General features: G+C 49.5%; 1 protein-coding gene across 1 annotated transcript in view; it reads right to left on the bottom strand.

Annotated features, from left to right (window-relative positions):
• Nucleotides 1–6,038: 6,038 nt before the first annotated feature.
• LOC104274102 (disheveled-associated activator of morphogenesis 1-like) overlaps nucleotides 6,039–21,951 on the bottom strand; it is a gene marked incomplete at its 5' end in the record, with an annotated part of 21,372 nt that continues 5,459 nt past the window's right edge. The window contains 10 exons of the mRNA XM_009869631.1: nucleotides 6,039–6,248; nucleotides 6,650–6,820; nucleotides 8,580–8,711; nucleotides 9,364–9,424; nucleotides 11,523–11,630; nucleotides 12,369–12,537; nucleotides 12,723–12,811; nucleotides 14,528–14,634; nucleotides 15,508–15,592; nucleotides 20,845–20,948. Coding sequence (XP_009867933.1) covers nucleotides 6,039–6,248; nucleotides 6,650–6,820; nucleotides 8,580–8,711; nucleotides 9,364–9,424; nucleotides 11,523–11,630; nucleotides 12,369–12,537; nucleotides 12,723–12,811; nucleotides 14,528–14,634; nucleotides 15,508–15,592; nucleotides 20,845–20,948 — 1,236 coding nt within the window. The remainder of the gene's footprint in view (nucleotides 6,249–6,649; nucleotides 6,821–8,579; nucleotides 8,712–9,363; nucleotides 9,425–11,522; nucleotides 11,631–12,368; nucleotides 12,538–12,722; nucleotides 12,812–14,527; nucleotides 14,635–15,507; nucleotides 15,593–20,844; nucleotides 20,949–21,951) is intronic.

The following is a 21,951-nucleotide window of genomic DNA, read 5'->3' as shown; positions in this document are numbered from 1 at the left end:
TTTGAGCAACCTGTTCTAGTGGAACAGGTGCCTGCCCATGGTGGGGGAGTTGGAACTAGGTGATCTTTAAGGTCCCTTTCAAACCAGGCCATTCTATGTCTCTCTCAGCCTGGACAGTACCAGCAGATGGTGGTGCTGCCTTTCCCAAGGCTCTGCTCAGCCTCCTGGCTTCCTCCCTGGCTCACCTGCCACACATTCATCAAGTCTAGTTTAAGGCTAAAAAGAATGTAAAATGTTCGTATGTTTCATGTCTGAGCACCTTTGATTAAAACAGAGAATGCTCCTTTTCACATGCATGTGTTGCAGGACCCTGAACAGTACCAGAGAGAGAGCTCACAGGAGAGATGTCTGCAGGATTTGCTGCAGGAGAAGGCATGAGGATGAGGATGGGGATGGTACTGGCTCACAGCCTCTCTCCTGCACCCTTCAGCCTTCATGTCATCTTGGCCTCTCCCGTCCACACCAGACATACAGCTTGAAGAGCTGTGTCCAGCACAGGAAAGACATGGACTTGGTGTGATCCAGAGGAAGGCCATGAAGATGATCAGGGGGTTGGAGCACCTGTCCTATGAGGACAGACTGAGAGAGTTGAGGTCGTTCAGACTGGAGAATGCTCCAGAAAGACTTTATAGTGGCCTTCCAGTACTTAAAGGGGGCTTATAAGTAAGATGAGGACAATCTTTTGAGCAGGACCTGTTGCAGTAGGACAGGGGGCAATAGCTTTAAACTGAAAGAAGGTAAATTGAGTCTGGGTATAAGAAAGATAATTTTTACAATGAGAGTGGTGAAACCCTGGCAGAGGTTTCCCAGAGAGGTGGTAGATGCCTCACCCTTGGAAACATTCAAGGTCAGGTTGGATGGGGCTCTGAGCAACCTGGTCTAGTTGAGGATGTCTGTGCTCACTGCAGGGAGGTCAGGTTAGATGACCTTTAAAGGTCCCTTTCAACCCAAACCATTCTATGATTCTGTGTTCACCCCACAGCACAGGCTGGTACAGAAATACCCTGGGGCTTTTACGGAGTTTTGCTGCTACACCGGTTCCTGTATTGAGGGATGAGCCTGCTCCTGGGGCACTCCAGCAGTGCCAGCCCTGCATGAGGGCTGCAGAGCTGGTGAGTGGGCTGTGCAAGATCGTGATGTTGGCAAAGTGCAACTTTACCCCAGAACATCTGCTTGAGCTGTCACACGGGCACTGGCATCAGAGACAGAGCCAGGTCCAGCTGCAGCACAGGTGGGAGCACGACTGCCAACGGGCCTGCTGTGCTTACCCTTTCCTGAGGAGGGATGTCAAAGCCTGACAGATCCATCGGTCTCATTGTACCTTCTCTGCTGACTGGGCACCCTGTGTCCCCTTGCCAGTGGCAGTGCTGCCAGCGGGGCTGGGAGCCCCGTGTCTCCCCGTCAAGCCGTGCCTGCCCTGCTTGCTGAGCTGATGCATACAGCGCTGTGTCTGCATCAGGTCATTGCCCCAGCCTCTTGACTCATCTTTTCCAAGCTGGGGCATGATGCCGAGAGAAACAGGTGGAGTGCAGGAGATGACACCTGACACTTCTCGCTCCGTCGGGACTCCCAGTCTCCCCAGCCTTCAGCAATGGGGAAAGCTGCCAGGCTGGTGTGGTGCAGAGCCAAGGCTGGCTCAGCAGGTTTGGTCCCAGCAACCCAGGTGGCCCCATGGGGCAACTGTTCCAGGAGTGCCATGCCTCACAGCTCTCCTGGCACCGGCGGGTCTGGGCAGGTTTGGCCCATCCAGCACACCCTCCTCATGGCTTTAACCAGAGGGAACAGCCACGATTTGGGGCACAGAAGCCCTTTTTCAGGTGAAAGCCCAGACAGCCAGGCCATTGGTGGACATGAGGTCCTGGTGACGTGGGGTCACGTAGCACAGCTCTGCTGGGCCAGCATAGCATCCACCCTGTCCCTTCCTCTGAGATGACAAACGTATCTCAATATGTTCTCAAGCCATAGATGCTGCTATTTCAGCCCTGAGGAAGGGTTTGCAGGCTAGGAAGCTTGCACATTACTAAACCTTTTTGCCCATCAAATACCTCAGTTGAATAAAAACTATGCCCAGTCCTTGCTAACACCTCCCACAGCCACCCCATCTCCGTTCTGGGGACCATCCTGGTGTGGCCCAGGAAACCCGCAATCTGCCATTAACCAGAATTTCAGGTCCTCATCAGGTTGCAGGGTTGGGTCATCTTGTTCACATTCACAGAATCATAGAATCACAGAATCATAGAATGGCCTAGGCTGGAAGGGACCTTAGAGATCATCTAGTCCAACCTCCCGGTATTGGGCAGGGATGCCACCTCTCGACTAGACCTGGCAACACATGGGGACCGAGCGGGAATTCATTTATGGATGCGCCCCAGAGCACCCTTGTGCTGGGGACACGGGGACTTATGGCAGCAAGAGCAGCTGAAGCCATTCCCCTCTTGCTTGGGTCCTTCCACTCCAGCTACTTTTGCATGGTATCACCACTCCAAAGAACGTTGGTGGACGTGCTCTTCAGCACCACCCCACGTTCCCTGCCAGCCCAAATCTGACCAACACTGGGTCATAAATATGCTCCATGGTAGGAAACACCAGCCATGGGATATAAAATAGGAGAAAGCTGTCATGTCTGCCAGTCCCCACGGTGAGTGGGATCACACCGAAGGAAGCCCCAGCAAGCCCGTATGTGTGTTAAACACTCCATCTCTATTAGTTTGGTGCTGGCTCACTGGATATACTGGGGAAAGCCTTGATCGAAGGGGGAAGCGTATGGGTCTGAGCATGATGCAGGTGCTCCCATCACTACAGATGGTGGGGTCTGGGGATGCCGGTTGCTGCAAAGGTCACTCAATGCAAACAGCATTGGAAAAAGAAGAAAAATAATATAGAGCCCAGGTAGAAAGGTGTGGGAGAAAGGCAACGGTGAACATGAACAGACTGAGAGGGGTCTGGACTCTTGGCAAGAAAACATCTCTGGTGTGTCTAGATAGGCTTGACAGAGACACGCTGGCCAGCCCAGCCAGCACCAGCTTGGCTCCGTCAGCTGGAGAAAGGGAGATGATCCGTGACACAAACCGGTGGCTGCCGCGATCCTAGAAAAGCCAGTCACTGAGGTGGAAACAGGCATTAGCAACAACACAGTGGGGAGAAACGAACGGGGTCGCTAACTGGGGAGTGTTTCGGAGCCAGCAGGTGGGTGACAACGAGGACGCTGCGAGACAGGAGGGTGGAAAAACCTCCTGACTGCCTAAAACCCGGCAAAGTGGAGGTATCAGCCACCCTCAGCCATGAGTGCAAATATACCCAAAAAAGAGCAACACGCTAAGGGTCTTTCCATTAATATCTGTCTCAATCCAATATCCCATTTTTTTTCCCCAAAAAATAACTCACGGCTCTGCCACGTACACTCACCGAAATCGTTTTTCTTTATTGCATATTGCCGTCTTAGAAAATGTACAGTCTCATAACACTACACAGCATTTCCCGCTAGCTAAGACTACTAACATCCTTGCACCTAACAGACTACCTTGGTCACTACGAAGCTAATAAGGTCCAAGACATATACTTCAGTTTACAAATTATTATGGAATTACTTTTTTTTTTTCCTTTTTGGCATTATTAAAAAAAAAATCATCTTTAAAATACACACCCAAGAGAAAAGAGTGGCTACTTACACCAGCACCAATCTAAAAGTAGTTTTCAACAATGGCACATGGAATTACCTGCACACAGCCTTTGTATTTATTTATAGAGATATAATATTTTTTTTCTTTTTTCTTTCTTTTTTTTTTGGAAAGAAAACAAAGAAATGGCAAACTCAGCCTGATAACAAGGCTGTTGTAAAACAATTTAAAAACAAAACAAAACAAAAACAGGTTTGGAAGGGCAAGAGGAAATCTGTCAGGAAAGGTCCTGATGTGGCACTGGGGTTGTGGAGGCAGGAGCCAGGGGTGGGTGCTGGTGGCCAAGCCCTGCACCCTGGCACCCTGGGAGGCGATCGCACTTTCTGACTCCCACCACCTTTTGAATTAAACACATGTGACCAACCATTCCTTAAACCATCAGAGGCCCAGCTTCTTTTTTTTAAACCTTTTTTTTTTCTTCTTTTTAAAATATTTTCAATTCCCCCCAAAGTCCATTCCCTCAATTGTATCAGCCCCATTTTTTTCAGCCATAAATAAAAAATATAAATAGAGGCACTTTAGTTAAGGAATAGTATTATCATTACCTTTTGTCTTTATTTCCCCCTCCTTCTTAAAGCAAAGTGCTTAACTCCACCTTTGAACATAATCTGCAGGCTTTGCAGCTGCTTAGATACGAGGTGCTGGACTGTTTTTAATGCTTACCTGCTTTAATTATTACTGCTTTAAATGCTACTCAGAAAGTCTTTTTTTTTTTCTTTTCCTTTTTTCGTTTTTTAATCTACAGTGCGTCAAAAGTTGCAATGAAGAAAAGAACAAAATGGCAAAACCACAGCTCCTGACAAACTCTGGTTAGAGAGAGATTTCACAGCTTTCACTCAGCACACAGACCCTGTGGCCTTCAGGTGCTTAGAACCATATTTTTTTATACAAATTAGTTTAAACAGCACTTTTGCTATACAGTACATATAGTTAACTGACGTCCCATACCCCACCAGTAATACCGATTATCTGACAAAAAAAACCAAACCAACAACCAACCTTATTTCAAATAGTGTTAATATCTAGTGCAACAGGGACAAACTCATCTCTCCACAGGAAAAAGAACAAACAAACAAAAAAAAAAAGGATCACAAAAGTATTGGTGGTATAAAAAGGTTTGGTTTTGTTTTCTTAAAAAACACACCACAAATAAATAAAAGTAAAAAGTAACAGTCCTCTATATACTCAGCATAATTTAAGAATAGAAATGTTAATATGTTAATGGTGGTTATTTTTTATTGTCCAATTCTTAATTTTCTAAACCTTTAAATTATTACTCCCTGAGAGCTTTGAATTATTTTTATTAAGTTTTTTTTGTCTTTTTTTGGACTGACATTTGACAGGTAGTTCTGCTTACAAATTTGCAATGACAATGAACAGCAAACTAGTTGAAAAAGGACCTGGCTAAGAGACAAGCGTTTCTTGGCATCGCTGCTTCTGTGTGCTCAATAAAGAAAAGAGAAAAGAAGGTGGGTGAAAGCCAGTGGGTTTCGCACCAGCCCCTTCGGTCCTGACCCACCTTTACAGAGGATACAGTTTGTCCCATTGAACAGAAAGTAAGAATAAAAATTACAATGCAAAAATTGATGCTCTTCGTCTCCTCCGAGAACCGACCTTTCCCACCGTCTTGGGCCAGAGAATATTATAAAAGTATAAATAAATCTGTGCGGTGTTAGAGCGATAAGCACTTTGGGGTAAACTTTTCCCGTTAGCAACCTAAGAGGAAAAAGAGCGTTTCCCCAGGATGACGGGAAGAGCATCGCCGGGAGCGCCCGCGGTGCCGAGCTTGGGAAGCAGCGCAGAAGCATGGATCTGCGAGTTGTTTGGAATAATCACAACAACGAGGAGAAAAAACAACCAACCAGCCGATTAAAATTCAGTCAACTTGTGTTTCTTTTTCTTTTTTTTTTCTTCTCTTCTTTGAATCGCTCAGCTTCTGTGCAAGGCGTTCCCTGCAAACGGGCCTGGGGTGGGGGGTCCGAGTAGGAGAGCGGCGGGAGGGGCTTCCCGTTGCCTTTGGGACCCCAGAGACCGCCGGCGTCTCTGGGTTGGGTCCTCTCCTGCTCCGTGGACGTGGCAATGTGCTTGTGCAGGGGGAGAACTACTTTTCGGAGTGGGTGGGAAGCAAGGAGGTGGGGCTGGCACCCATCAAGGTGGGCTGCCCACGCACCTCCATCCGCACCGCCCGACCCGACTATATACACAGTATATACACACACACACTCGCCCGCGGGAAGAAAGAGCGTGCCACTGTTTCGCTTTGAATTGCAAGGCAGTATAATGGGAATAAAAAAAAAACCCTTTAGCCACTTCAAAGAGGCTAACCCGCCTTCTGTTTTTTTTGTTGCTGTTGTTTGCTTTTCAGAAGTTGAGTTTGGTGATGGGCCTCTCGCGGCCGCTGTCGGCCAGCTGGTTGGCGATGCGCTTGCGGTTGCGCTTCAATTTGGAGAGGTCCTTGTCGAAGACTTCGCCTGAGCGCAGGGCTGAGACGAGGTCGTCGAACTCGCCGCCTTCCTCCCCACTCTCCTTTGCCTTCCTCGCCTTGCGCTCCCGCTCCCGTTGCTCCTTCAGCTATGTACCGCGGCATGGCGGGGAAAGGAGACATCTTAATCTCACGCAGGTGGTTGCAGGTGTCCCCAACATGCACGGTGACCCCCAAACTCAAGAAACAAACACAGTTTTCCACCCCAGAGCTTGCCAAGGTTATTAACACATGGCTGAGGTCTATGGCCCCATGGCTCCTGCCAGTGGGTCACAGCAGCCCACAGACAGCACCAGATCTGCTCCAGGATCTCAACAACCCGAAGTCATTGGTTAATGAAGCAATCAAGAGTGAAAAGCCACCGGGTCTAAGAGCACAGAAGCTCCTTGCCCAGTCTTCAGTGCTCCCTGTGCCACCATGGGGACAGCACAGCATGGTCGCCATCCCCGGGTCCCCCAGGGGTGCTGCCAGACTTGCGGTGCTCACTCACCTGCGCCTCCATGCGCACCCGGCGCTCCTCCTCCTCCTTCCTCCTCCTCATGTTCTCGTTCTCCTGCTTGGCCTCAGTCACGGCTTGAAGGAACTGGTCGAAGATGCCAAAGAACTCATCAGGCTGCATTTTGTCTGTGTCTTCTCCAAAGTGCTTCACAGCCTTGGAAAACTGGGGGAGAGAGGGGTCTGTCAGGCTCGGAGATACCCACTGTACTGGCAAACTGCCCCCACGGGAAGCCTTCAACCTGACACAGCAAAGAGAAACACTTCCAGCGGCCACAGTGGAGAGCAGGGCTTTGCTTCATCAAGCCTCAACTTCAACATGAAATAAATAATCCGATGTTTTACCTGCTGCCCTTTAAGAGCTGACCTGGATGGGTCTCGGGTCCCCACTCCCCTTTTTGCCTCTGGCTCTGCCGAGCCTCTCCCCGCCCCAGCTCGACTTTATTAACTAAGCAGCAGTAAAAACAAGGAAGCAAAATACTGTGGGACCGAAGACCAAAGACATAAAACTAATAGTAAACACGGCAGGGGAAGGGAAACTCGCACTTTTAAGTTTTTCTTTGAAGTATTTTTGGGGTATTATTTATCATTGCCACATGCTCTGCTATTGAAACCAAATGTGTTGGTGAAACTTCTAAAAGACATTTCTGCCCGGGCTCAGGCACAGCCCTGGGTAGGGAAATAGGGAGTTTTCCGGCGTTGCATGCTGTTTGCACACCATTAATGTAAGGGAGTCGAATGAGGCCGTAGTAAAGGTCAAGACAGGACATCCACGATCTGCTGATACATCCCGGTCCCCAAGGAGCCGGTGAGTCCTACTTTGGGACTGACATCCTTTGTTCTCACTTCCAGCTTGAAGGAGACTCTTTGCACACAGAAAGTTTGTTAAAATTGTGATGGAGTGTTCTGGAGATAAGCACGCTCAAAAGAAAAGAAAAACAAAATCAAAGCACAAACAGATTTATTAGTTGCTTTGATTTTGCCTGACCAAGAGGAACATTTTTAAAGCCTGCTTGTATGATTTAGCTTTATTTGCAGGGGTACTCCAGGCTCTTCAAAAGACTTTTAGGGCATTTTTATTTCTCTGTTTACTTAAGAGACAGCACTTCAGGATGCAGGGAGGCATCTGAGAGGTGCCACCATATAAGTCAAAATAATTGAGGCTGTTCTTGTTGATTTTCATTAAGATATTAAATTCTCTGCCATGTTGCAGAAGATTCTGGTGGCTGCGGAAAGGCTGTTCTTAACAGCGTATAAGTTTTTCTACTATCTGTAGAAGTGGGGTCATTCAGGCAGCCTGACTGGTCTCTGATATCAACCTCTGGGTCACCTCATGTCCAGCCTGAAAACCTGATTGCATTTTTTCCTCCTTTTCCATCAACACCAGACAGAACAGCCTGCTTTCTTGCCACCTTCATTGCCCAAGACAACCCAGCTGCCACACTTCTAACTCTAAAGCCAACAAAACTGGCAAAGCAAGCCCTCTAGGGTTGAGTGAAAACTCTTCACCAAAACTCAGATCCTCACAAGTGACCTATTATCTTCTCCCCTGATGGACACAAGTCTCCCACAGCTAGCCCTTGCCTTGCCCTTCCAAAAGAGACAGGCATCTCACAGCTTTCTACAGCACATCCCGTGTCCCAGAAGCAATCTGTTGGCCTGACCTGCGATCCCCTGGCATGTTGGGTTGTGGAGCAGGAAAAAGGGCCTGAAGACAGAGAGGGATATACCCAGCCACTCCAAACAAACCATGAAGAGCAGTCCAGCACCTTTCTAATGTCAGAGTCTCAGCAGGACACTTGCATGGTGTCATGGGGGAAGTATCTGAGATGTTAAACACACAGCATGTGCTCTGGGAAGGTCAGGACCATCCCTCCTCTGCTGGCCGGAGGAAAGGCTGATCTCAAGGATGTTGGTGACCTTACCAGCTCTTTTGCTTCCATCAGAAGATCTTCGACATCTGAGAAGCTGAAGCTGGCTAACGTGATGAACTGGCTGACGACAGACACAAACTTGTCACCTGTTTGCTGAACCTGAGACTTCTGGAAGTCCAGCTCCTTTGGGAGAGAAAAAAAAAAGAAAAGTAAATCTGGTCAGGCCCTGGCTGATGAAGGACACAAATACCTCCGGTAGTGCTGTTGGGTGTGTGCCCACATCAGTGGCAGCGGCACCGGGTGCACCATCACCGCTGCTCCCTCCTGCCAAGTGTGAGACCATGGATTACCCTGTTTTACAGTATCATGACCGCAGGACGCTTTTAAGGCCAAATCCCAAAGGAGAGATTGTGGAAGCTGCGTAATTTAGCGAGACAGTGAGTCCTTTAGGATACCTCCATCATTTCATCACCACACCAGCCGGACTGCAGAAACGCTCCCCAGCCCGAGCCTCAGCTCTCTGCAGTTTTACAGCCAAAGGGAGACCCCTCGGCACATCACAGGTCCTCCACGGGCATCATCACTAGACTTACTCAGCCTCTCTTGGCGTATTAGATATAAACCATGCACGTGCTTAACCACACAGGGTAACTTCCGTGCCAAAACAGCCCTAAGAGGACAGGCGCACGTGCGGGGCAGGAAGGAAAGACAAACACATCTCCAGGATGTGAGATAAAAGCCGCTTCGCTGGGAGCTCCCTCGCCTGCCTCCCCAGGGAGTGATGCCGTGGTGCTCGGAGCCAGGCTGGACTATATTTGATTTAAATAGTACTTACAGTCTCCACTGCTCTCAGGCCGCTCCTCAGAGTGTTTATTTCTTTCTCCAGCTCGGTCATACTGTTGGAAATGGCAGGTTGTTAATTTTCAGCCTTCCCCAGCAAATTCTACAGCTCTCCAGCCAACTCAACAGCTTTTTTCCACTGAAAAGACCCCAGCGCTGCACACACTGTCTCCTGTCTCGAGCAGCAAATTGGGCTGACAGCCTCTAAGCTGGGACAGCTGCCTACCTCAAAGAGGCTGCAGTTGCTTGTTTTAAAGCGAAGCACTCCTCTGTCTTTTTAATCAAGGGGACTGTGGAGGCTTAGCAAGCTCAGCAGCCTCCAGACCTCTCCAAGCAAAAGGAGAGCTCAGGAGAGAACTTTGCTGGGCACAGATTTCTACCCCCCTCCTGAGGGCCAGCAGAAGATAGGCTTGTCATCCCAGCAGACGGTTTTTCAGGGTACCATGGTTAGGTGAATGCCATCCAAAGCATCCTGCTTGGAAGTGAAGCTTTCATAAAGGGAGACAACTCAAATGCAGAGAAATAAAAATAAATCATCATGTCTGGCGCTGACTATGTTTACACAAGGCTCATGCCCCCGATGAGCTTCAAGTTCAAGTGTTTACGAGTTTCTACCACTACATCTGAGGGGAAGTTTTCTCACAAAGACTTGATGACCACAGGCTTGACGTCTTTCCAGGGGTGTCTGTCCTAGGGCTGAGGTCCCTGGAAATGCTGAAGTCGGGTCATGGGGCAAGCATTCCTGGCAGGTTTAGTCTGGGAAAATGCAGTTTTGGGAGCCCTGTGCTCCAGCAGTTCATTACTAGCAGTGGGATTGACAGAGGCGGCAATTTCACTTCACAGCTGCAGGGCTGGGGGGAATTTAGGGTTTTCCAGAGCTTTAGAAACTTTTTGATTTCACTCTAGATTGGACCAAACCCAAATATTACATATAGTGTCCACTTTAGAACAAAATGATAAAAGTTTAGGGGGGAAAAAACCCTCCTTTTTGCAGATGTTTTCTTTCCCATATGTGTATCTGTACAACAGCTGCAGATAGATGAGCATGAGAAAGCCAGAGTCTCCACCAGCGAGGAACGTGCCCTGCTCCACCACGTTCTCAGCTGATGCCTATGAGCACAGCCGCCACACACTCCTCCTCGCAAGCCAAGATTTGTCCCATCACTCTTTTTAATACTTATAGCTGACAACTATTTTACATTTTAAACGGTGATGCTGCTTGCTTTGCAGAGCACCAACCTTCCACAGCAAAGCCGCTGTTGCTACAAGAGCACTTTGAAACTTGACCTCAAGCCGCTGTAAACATCATGTACATTTGCCATCCCCTCTCTAAAAAGGTGCAGTTTCAGTCTCTTTTCAGGTCCACGGCTAACACAAACGCGAGCTGACTGCAGGAACGTGTGATCTTTGCTGTTCAGGTCCCCGAAGCAGCAAAGCCTGTAAGCTCCTGCTGCACTTTAAAACCGAAAAAAAGCCTCATTGATTTCAGAGGGACTTCGGCACATACTTGAGGGCTTTGCAGCGCAGCAGCAGATTCCTCCCGTGCTTAAAAGTTCAGTGTGTGTTCAAGGGCTTTGCTGAACTGGGGCCTCTGCCGGCAAGACGACAGCGGCAGCCTGCTCTGAACAGGTCACCGGGAGGTGGGCAGGGTTTAAAAGCTTGTTCCAGACCTCAGAAGCTCCACATTAGTGGCGAAACAAGGGTCAGGCAGGACTGGGAGGCAGGTGAGCCCCTCGCACGGCTGCCTGGTCCTACCCGTGCTGCAAGCAGAGTCTCCCCGTCACACGTAGATAAAACAGCTGCCCTTTATCTGCAGCCACACCACAACCGCTTCCTCCCGGATTACTTAACGTACCATTAGAAATTAATTAAATGCTTCTGCGGTGAGATAACGACAGGAAACGGCTGCTCCAAGCAGCCCTCCTCCCTTGGGTCGGAGGCTCGCAGCTCCTTGCTGCAAGGGCTGAGATTTAAAGCCACCAGGTGATGTTTGCTCCTGCCTCTGGGTCTGCTCTGGGGCCAGCGTGGCCACAGCACAAGGCCAGCTCGGTGGCCAGGATCTGACTGGGAGTGTGATCAGTGGAGGGTGACATGGAAAGGCAGGCTGGAGGGAGGGGAGAGGCGCTCCTAAGCACCACCTAAAGCCCTACTTACTTGACTTTGGCTGCCTGTGGGATGTCTCGCAGCTCCTCGTGCAAGCGCAGGACTTTGGGATATTTCTTTTCAACGACAGTGATGAGATAGTGCAGAAGGGTGATGTTCCTAGGAGAGAGGAGCAGCGAGGTCAGCGTGACAGCACCATGGGGAGCTGAGAGCTCTGTTGAAAATGCCTGGTTAAATCCCAACCCTGGTAATGGACTGTTTGGGGATTTCTGGAAGGACGCTGCTTACTGGGTGGGGACATGGGATGGGTCTGTCCCACATACAGCCACAGTGCAGAGCAGGCTGGTGCCTGCAAGCAAGGGCGGGTCCACAGGAGAGACCCAGGGGAGATCAGCGCTCCCGCCCTCCGCTGTCATTACTGATGGATGACACCAAAGAGGTTTAAGATCTGACCCAGCTCCTCTCCCTCTATGCATGGAGCTCAGCAGGGGAGAGCAAACCAGCAGCAGCTTGGGCCTTGGGAGCTCTCACGGAGAGGAGTCTCTGGGTCCCCTCCTTTGGCCACTGTGCCACAGCACGATGGCTCTTGGCTTCTCAAAGGGAGAAAAAAGCATTTGGAGGATGATCCTCCTAATCAGCCTTGGCTACCGTTTAGCCAGCCCAGGAAGGAAAGCCTCCATCAATCTCTGTGCTCATCTGCAGCTCAGCTTCTCTTGAAATCTGCCCTGCTTGAAAAATGAACTGTTGCATCATTAGATGCCCAGATGGGACAGCAGAAGGGAGGAGACCCCCCTCCCGCCTACCCATGCCCCAGAGGCAATACTAATGGCCCCTCTGTTCCCCCAGCATTCCTGGGGCCTGCGGATGCTACCAAGGACGAGGGCAGGGGCTGCTCACTTGTCAATGCTGGACTTGGTGTCCGCGATCTTATTGAGGCTGGAGATCTTAAACCCGAAGGCGTTGCCCCTCTGGCCCTTGTTCATGTAGTTCCCGAAGGCCAGGACCACTTCCAGCAGCTGCTGGAGGCTGCTGCTCTGCAGCACTGCCTTGGAGCCGGCGCGGATGGCTGAAAGCAGAGAGGTGTGGGACATTACCCCCTGCCATGACAGCACACCGGTCCCCTTGTCTTGCAGTAACCCCTTCAGCGGCCCCATGGCCAAAGAGTGGTCCCCAACTCCACCAGCGGAGGGATGCTCCTCCTCCAACCATTCCCTGTGCCAGCAGAGGCCCTTAGCAGGTCTGGACACTTGCCTTCCACCTTGGGTTTGACTTCTGCAACTCTTTCTGCAAACTTCTTCTTGAAGTAGAGGGATTGCAGCCTTTGCTGATAATGGTTTATCCTGGAAAAAAAAGAGGTGCAGGTTCAGCTTTGCTCACTTTGGGCAGATCTCAGCTGCTCTGCTGCTCACAGCTGTGCTTACAAACCACGCTTGAGCCACAGTGACTAAAAAATAATGTTTGCATTTCTCCCTGAAACTACGCTGGGATGGGAAAAAATGACAATTGAAGCTACAGCTGTCCTGGGGTGGATCCAGATGGGCTCTTGAGCACATGCTTAAGCCTATCCTTAACCGAGCAGGATCAACAAGTGCATTTTTACACCTTATTGCTGTGAACAAATGGTTCTTTTGCAACCACTCCTTAGCAAAGAGGCTGATGAGTTCTGGGCTCCCAATGCTTTGTCCAGCTGCACAGGCACACCAACTATCAGCACTAAGGAAACTGGACCTTCATATTCTCAAAATCATGGCCTGGGCTGGAACGCCACCAGCACAGCTCAGTCCAGCCCTTTCCTGAGCAAGTTAGGGATGGTGCTGCTCATGTCAGTTGTATTTAGGCTAAACAAGATCTCACTTGTATGCAAATGGCAGTCTGATTTGAGTCATTTGGACCAAGGACCCATGGGAGATGTGCTCACAGACGAAGCCATGGGCTACGCTGTCGTTGTACTAATCAAAGGTGACAAAGACATCACACTCGGTTACAGACCACAGCACAAATTAAAAAGCCGCGCTAGAAATCAAGGAAAATATCTGCATCACCATGTTGTGTCTTCCAAACGACGGAGGCAGGGGAGCAACACTTTGGTAAGGGACTGTGAAGAAGAAAGGTGACCTGTGAGAGAAAAGCTAATTCTGAGCCTCTTCCAGCCCTGAGGGCTCAGGTCTGAACTCCACAGTCTGTCTGCCTGTCTTTGACACTCAGCAGCTACACGGTGCATCGCCCCAGCGTTCACTGGTGCATTTCTCAGGGACAGGAGTGTTTCTATTTTTGATCTCCCAGTACAATCTCAGATTGTTGAACTCACTGACTTTGCAGACAAGTGACTTGCTTGAAGTTCAGCTAAGAAATTCAAAGAGCTCAGTACCCAGTTGGATTTAAGTAAGGAGCTTCAACATTTTAAACCAGCACCTCTAGAGGATATGCATGCGAAAGATAAGGTTATTTACCCCTGAAGACTTCTAAGCCTTAAATGATTGCTACCAGGAGCAGGAAGAAGTGACATTTCCTTTCAGTCTCATATATTCTCAGGAGCCCCAAGGGATGAATCACTCCTACGGCGAGGAGTGGGACTCATCTACACAGCAGGGCAAACTTCACATACATCAGTCCTGAGTATTCATTAGGATATGTTCATGTGAAGAGCAAAGGAGCATCATGTTATCATTCAAAGAGTACTTCCCACATGCAGATGATGCAGTTTTCCACAGAGCTGTGCCAGACTGAGCTTTTCTCCCCTGAATGAGAGGGGAAATATGTTGCAACATGACCTGGAAAGCCACCACCTTTCTCCAAAGGATCCATCTCCCCAACCCTACCCCTGGCTCCATCCAGCTGCTGCTTGTCTGGGACATACAACCCCGATTTTAGGAGCACAGCATCACGAGCGATCCCTATGAGTGTTTGCCCTCCTGTCTGTCTGTTTGTCCTGCTCATTTCTTAATGTGAAAAACAGTAATCAGGGTTTATTTCCCAACTGGGCTCTGTGAAAACAGCCACCATACGACCAATGCATGCAGCCACTGGTGAATACATGTGTCCCCTGGGCCATCAACCTGCTCATTTCGAAGAGGAACCGGTCAGCCTTGGCCATGCGGTCCAGCTCGTGCTTATGCTCTTCCAGGAGGTCAATGTCACCCTTTTCAGGAACAAACTTCAAGAGCTAAACAAGGAAAAGCACACTGGTGAATGTGAGGTCCCTGCACAGTTTTTCAGGAGCAAATCGGTGATTTATTTGCTTGAATCCTCTACCTTTTCAGCATGTACAGGCAGTGACCCCAAGGCACCTGTGAAGTAAATGTTACCACTCTCCTTGTGACCTTCCTCCCATACCCCATCACATTAGTGTCCTTGCTTCTGCCCTGCCATTATGCTGGTTTTACAACAGATGTACTATATCTGCTCTGAGGAGGTTTCGACTTCAGTTCTGCCAGAGGAGGTGTCAGGGACTCTCATTTGCTGCAACTCTACCTTTTTGCAGATGGAAATTTTGCACAATGAATCCTCCCATGCCTCTGCTGAAAGTGCAATTACCAGCTCAGCTTTAAGGACACGTGAATAATATAGAATCACAGAATCATAGAATGTTCGGGGTTGGAAGAGACCTCGAAAGATCATCTAGTCCAACCCCTGCCAGAGCAGGATCCCCCACGGCAGGCTTCCAAAGAGATTCAGAGAGGGTGAAAAATGGGATTCCCTTTTTTGAGGACTGCACAAATGCTGGATAAACTTTTAAAAATAACCCTCCACCAAGCACAAACTTCAAGCCACAGCCATAAAATGGGCAACTGGCTCAGCCTCGGGATCCCTGGGTACAAGGCATGGCTTGTGGAGGCCATGCTGCTCCCAGTGCCGATGCTTCAGCTGAGCTGCTTTCCTACTGCTCCAGCCCATTTGGGTGGCTTTTCAACAAGTGGTTGGTAAATAATCTGGGGTCCTGATGCACTTCTCAAAGCTCCAGTTTGGTCCCAAGCACCTTGCACAGCACGGTCTCAGCATGAGGCAACCATGGAGGAGCATGAGACACGTTGCCTACCTGCTCCAGCATGTCTTTTGGGAGGTCCTCCTGCTCGTCCATCGTCAAAATCGCTCGTTTGATCTCCTCGTTCGAGAGTTTCAGCCTGGGAGGTGGAGGGGAAGGAGAGTTATTCCCAGCCCAGCAGCCAGACAAGGTTCAGGAGCATTTCCTTTACACACCCAGGCAACATGAACAGCTTAACTCCTGGCCAGCAGCAGCGTCACAAATAACACTATACAGCGTGTTATGAAGAAGGACGTGTGAGAAACACGGTAGGACCATGTTCTGCCAAGCCACAGCACAGAGCAGCCCTGGCCCTGCTCTGAACAGTGGGGCAAACCCCAGCAGCCAATTCCCTCACCCTGCACCGCAGCTGCTGCTCTTTTATTTTATAGTATTTTATAGAAGTATTGTAAGTAGTAAATCATACATGTATTAAACATATATAACTTTTATATGTAACTCTTGCCCATAGCAATGCTACTCCTGCAGTATCAGCATTCCCCAGAGCTGTGGAGCCAGTGGGGCTCATGCTCCTTGTCCCCAGCTCAGGCTTAAAAGAGCAGCTCAGCAGTGTTGCCACAACCTCTAAGAAAAAATTTGGCCAATTTCTGCTGCTTTTCTTGGATTTTAATGTTGCCTTCTTCAACTCTCCCAACTGCCTTTGGTTGGAGTATCCCGCTAGGAAGAAAAAAATTCAAAATTTGGCGAAATGGACACTTAGCATCCCAGGAAACCCATCAGGTTTTTTGAGGGATGCAGATTCAATGTGCACTGAAGTGTAGCAGACTGGGAACCAGCCCTCCCTCCACCTTTTTTTTCCTCCACTTCATGTAACAGGAATTGGAGATGGAGCCTCAGAAAACGCAGACCATTGTATCACAGCAAGCAACAACAGGCTGCTCCTTCCCCAAAAGCCTGCATCGAGCTGAGGCAATAGGTGGATAGAAAGATGCCCTCAGCAACTCCTGAGCTAAAACAGATATTAATTACAGTTTAATACGTCTGCAGCACTCCCTGTGACCGCTCCCTGCAATGACTTTGAATGTGAAAACCTCACACACTGTTCTTCGCATTTTTGCAGTGCAGTTGAGAAAATAATCTAAATACAAAGGAGGGAAAGCCCAGAAACTCCTGCAACTCTGTCTGCCAATTCCTTATCCCTTGCCCAAACTGCAGTGATGATTAAAGCCCTTGCAACAGATACAATATCCCCTGTTCTTGCAGGTAGGGGAAAGTCACACAGCTGAAAAGACCAATTTGTGGGCTTTAAGGAAACCCATCACCACAGTCTCGGTGATCAGCGCTGTCAAGGGATGCTGGAACACTGGATGTGGCTCAAAGGAGTGAGCTATAACCAGAAACACATCTTGTGCCAGAATGTGAGACCTTGTGTTAACCTGAGCCGCAGATCACAAAGAAGACAGGGAGCTGACTTGATCACTCCAAGTAATTAAATGAAGAGGATATTTATCATCCTGGCATCTCTTCAGGGAGCAGATAGAGACCACAGAGCTGGCTTTTGCAAGATGAAGCTAAGACCAGCGCAGAAAGAACTTGGTTTAGTTTGAAATCTTTTGCTCAAGATATGAAGCGAAGAATCAGCCTTATTGAGGCTGGTGGATCTTACAGATCCAGGCAGTAAATATCTGTTCCTTATAAGCTCATGTTCCTCATCCTGTATCCAGTTCTCTCTCACCTCCTGCTTGAGGGAGCCTCCAAAGAGAGGGTTTCTTAAACAAGAAACAAGTTAAAACCTGACCTCAGCCAGGGGAGGAGGCACAAAGGTTGCACTGAGCAGCGGCCAGGAGAATTGCTAGGGTGACCCCACAAGAAGGAAACCCAGGCCCCATGGAAAATGTCACCTCTCATGCAGCCATGTCTTGGGGACACCCTACCTGTCCTGTATGAGGGCAGCGGCTGGGATGGACACAACCCAAGATGGGATATGAAGCTGCAGGACTCCTTTTACACCCAAGCAGCAACATGTGAGCTCACACCATCACGAATGTCACAACGGTCCCGATCTTGTTGAAAAGCAGCCACTGGCTGCGTTTGGAAATTTGAGGCATCCCTGGCAGGCAAAAATGGCATGGGAGAAGGGAGTGGGTAGGAGGCTACCCCTTATCCAAAGGCCAAGTGAACACCTAAAATGCACCATGATTGTCTCCAGGAGGGTGGTGAAGGATGAGGGTGACTTTTGTAAGCCCTGCTTGTTAAAAGCAAAGTCAATGATAGAATATATTAAAAAAAAAAAAAAAAGAGACTGAAAAAACTTTTCCCAGGAATCATCAAAACCCAGTGCCAAGAACAAGAGCCTGCCCCAGCATCGGTACAGAGCAAGCGCGGGGCGCCAGAAGTAAACAGCTTCTCAGACAATTTGATGGGAAAGAGGCCAGTGAAAGCTAGAAGCTTATCTATAACCACAATAATTATCATTGTTGGCAGCAGCTGTCGAACGCGAGCTGTCTGAGAGGAACGGGGTCATAGGACTTGCTGTCACAGGGATTTAAAGCCAGCAGCCCGCCGATGCGAAGTGACAGCTCGCCAGCCTGACAAGCGCGGGGCTCTTCTGCGTGGCTTTTGTAGAGTCCCGCCGAGGACGTAATAAGTGTTAAGGGGAAAAACGAATTCTGTCGGGAAAGAGACGCGCCCTTCTGAAAAGCCACATTCATTTGAGAAAAAGCGCTCCACGCTGCAAGAGAGGAATCAAACGAGCCATTCACCGCCAGCATAAGCAGAAAGTGATGGAGCAAGGGCTTGATTTGCATCTTGCAGAGCGCAGCACTAAAAACACACACACGTACACAGGGAGCAAAGGCAAGGACACAGTGGGTTCAGGGAGGAAGACCCGATAATGCACTGACAGCGGCAAAGCATTCTCCAAAATAAAAATAAAGGGGAAGAAAGCAAGTGTTAAAAATATTCTTGTGCTGCATTACAAGCCAGAGGAAAATCCAGTGATCTCACTGAGCAGTAATTTCTCCCAAAGCAAGGGAAACAGGCAAAAAAATAAATCTACAGAGAGAGATAAAGTATCTTGCTGGCCGTAATCTTTCCACGCTGCAAGCCAGACAATGCCTGGTGAGCTTACAAACGTCTGGGCTAAATCAGGGGCCAAGCTTGCAGGTCCTTTTGCATGTGAAAGTCTGCTCGTCCCAGTGGTGGCCATGTGAGCGAGGCAGGAGAGCAGCAGCCCTGTGGCGGTGAGCCACCCTGCGAGACCAGTCCCTCTGCAACCCTGGGAGCGGGGACCCACTGCTCTGCCCGTCTTAGGGATGGGCAGAGATGAAAGGGTTTGCCCAAGGTCACGCAAAGTCTGCTGGAGATGCCAGGGCTGGACCTGAGCCCACCAGCACAATGCTTGGGCTTCATCCTGACACTACCCTTCATTTTAGCCGCTCGACATGAAAAGTAAATCGCCCAAGGGCATTTTGGGGAGAGAAAATCGATTGTGGTCCCTTGCAGAAATGGGGAAAAGGGAAGATTTGGCTGCTGCTGCAGTGAGAGAGAAATATCCTGCCTAGCTGGCCCCTCTGCCTGCGCAGCACCAGGAGCGCCACGGGATGAACCCCAAAACATCTCCAGAACAGCGGCTGGCACAAGCCGCTGCTCCCCCAGAGCCACTTGTCCCTGCAGGGCCCCGATGCTGTGGGACATGCCTGGGAAAAGCTGCATGAGAGGCCTGGGGACCACCCTTGCAGGGCAGGTCTGATCCTGTTTCTCCCCAAGGAAATGACCCAAAAGCGAGGGCAGCCAGGCAGCAGCCTCTGTGTTGCCCTTTTTGTGGGATTAATTACTGGTGACTCGTTTCCAGCCATCGCCTTCTTGGAAGTGAAAGGTTGGCTGGTGAGATGAAATTAAGACCTTTACTCAGTAAGACATGCACGATGCCTTTGAAGCCAAGTGCTTGGGTAGCTCCCCTTCCCACCGAAGGGGCTATTTCTGTGCTTAACTTTCAATTATACACTTAAAACTCTGTCTGAATTACACCTAAACCCAGTCTGACTGTGCTCAGCCTAAGTACACCAGGGAGCAGCCCAAGCCAGTGCCCTGAATACCATCACTTGCTAATAGCTGGCTGCCACAGACGTACTCATTTGCCTGCTGCTTTAAACTCTGCTTTCATCATCGTCCTTTTCATTTGCACTGCTAGGAAATACAAAAATCCCCAGAAGCAACCCAGAGCAAAACCGGCCATAAACACAGCGATTTTAGCACTGAACACTGCAACTCACGGCTCGCTGCACTCATCGCTCCCACCGTCCGCGGGGCTGCAGACCGCCTCTGGGAGAGCTTGAAGAAGCACCAGGGACAGTGAGTTACCCACTCAGAGGGGTGTTTTTTTTGCAGGCATCACCCTCTCCATGCTTTCCAGGGAAGTAAACCAGGCAGGCAGCCCAGGTGAGGCACTGGCATTGCCGACCCACAGTCCAGGTAAACAGAATTTAGGTGCTGCAGCTGGAGGCCCAACCTACCAGCAACCCAGCTCCATCCCAGCTGGTCCTGGTGGCAGAAAAGCTTCTGCACTACCAGGCAGCAGAGTGAACATTCCTGAACGGAGCTGTGTTTTACTGCTGTTGGGACTTTCTTTTTTCCTGTGTGAGTCAGAAACAAGTGGCATTTTTTGCTGCTGTTTGGGTTTTGATCTTTTTTTTTTTTTAAGTAGCTACACTGATGGTTGATCCTTTCAGACCATTGCAGCCTGGCTTCTCCTTTCTCAGGAGTCAGTCTTACTGGAGTAGTCTATCTTGCCAAAAAAGGACTTTTTATCCCCTTGGCAGCAAGCCGGGGATGGGATTAAATTGCTGGTAGCACTGCTGAGCCTGCCTGGCGAGGGGCGAGCGGGAGGCTGTCAACCCAGCTGGGCTGGGCAGCTGCAAGAGGGGGTATGTCCCCATCCCCAAACCCAGATGTAGCACAGGACACCCGTACAGACAGTCAGGCCCTGACAGAATGATGCTGCTGCTTCCTGCACTCCGCCGATACCCAGAGCTTTCCCAAGCCTGAGAGACCCTCTTCAGCCGCCACCAAAGAGCAAACAAAACCCCGGCTGAGGAAGATAAGAGGTGAAATCAACCCCCCTCCCATCCTCTGTAAAGGCTCACTGGGTACCCCAGCCCCACTGGGGCTTTGCAGGGACAACTAATTGCCATGTACCCCGTTAAGCTCATCCCCACCACCACCTCACCCCACCATGAATGGTGTAAGGCTATAGCTGGGTTCAGGTGTCGCTGGCTCTCCTCCCATGCTGGCTCCTGTCATTAAAGCCCCCTCCTGGGAGCATCTCTCAGCCCAGGGCAGGGTATCAAGCATCTCCCGGCTTCCCGGAGGGTGAGAAGGCATTAACCGTACCTGGAGAGGAGGATATTGCAATTCTGAGCTCTCCGGCCATCGATGACTGAAAGCTCCTTGACTTTATGCCGGGAACTCAAGGTGTCATCGATAGCATCTTCCTTCTACAACAAAACAAGGAGGAAAAAAACCAAAAAGCCTGGAGAAAAGCCATGGAGAAGCAAAGACATTTAGTACTCTCAGCACATAGCAGTGTGATACACAGCAGGCCCCCATTAATCAGGAGTGTCACCACGGGTTACGAATAAAACCCATCGCCTGTAACTGAAACACAGTAAGTCATTTCAGAAACCAGAGCTGGCTTTGAAGCCTCTGGTTAGAAATGTAAATATTTTCTCAGACAGGGAAGATTTAAAAATCTGCAAACACACAGGCGCTGCTGAGTAAATAAAGCCGGGCTTTCTTAGCATACATATTTGTGATACTTCATTAAATCCTCACATGAAATATTTCATTACAGGCTGCTGCACACACTCAGCATCACTCTTGTTCTTCACCCCCTCTCCAACCATCTGCAGTCGCCCTTCACGCATCAGTCCTCCCGAGCAAGCTAACCAACACAAGCTACCAGACTTGCAAATGCAACCTGCAGCGTTTGCTGCTCTTTCAGAGAAATTCCTCCAAAATAAAGGATTTGAAAGCAGGAATCTGTGTGGCATAAGCACCTACATCTCCTAGGCAGCTTAAACACATTACGTTCAAATGACTAAGAATATATCAAATTGCCGTTGCGGGCGAACAGGCAAATTTACATAACAGCAGTTTTGCAGGGTTGCTGAAGGGGTTCAAGTTGCCCCCAGTTTTAATTTACCATATCGCATGTTCTAGTAAGGTTAATCAATTAAAAGCTGGCTATTCAACCCTTCTGCAAGGAACACAACCTGGAGCAGCAAGGTCCCACGCGTTACAGATCCGCACTAATTGTCTACGAGCGTAGGAGAGCTGGCACAGAGCCACAGCACGGGTTGAGAGTGAGTACAAAAGTTCCCATTTTTAACCCTTTTTCTTGTTTGAATGAAAAAAACCCCAACAAACCCAGACACGAGAAGTGGGGAGCTGCTGGGATAGGTGGTGTAGAGTGAAGGCAGTGGCAGGGGAGGGAGAGGG

This window comes from Apaloderma vittatum, unplaced genomic scaffold (assembly GCF_000703405.1).
Source record: "Apaloderma vittatum isolate BGI_N311 unplaced genomic scaffold, ASM70340v1 scaffold17155, whole genome shotgun sequence".
Taxonomy (NCBI): domain Eukaryota; kingdom Metazoa; phylum Chordata; class Aves; order Trogoniformes; family Trogonidae; genus Apaloderma; species Apaloderma vittatum.
Note: the sequence above shows the minus strand (reverse complement) of the source record. Positions and strands in the feature narration are given on the sequence as shown.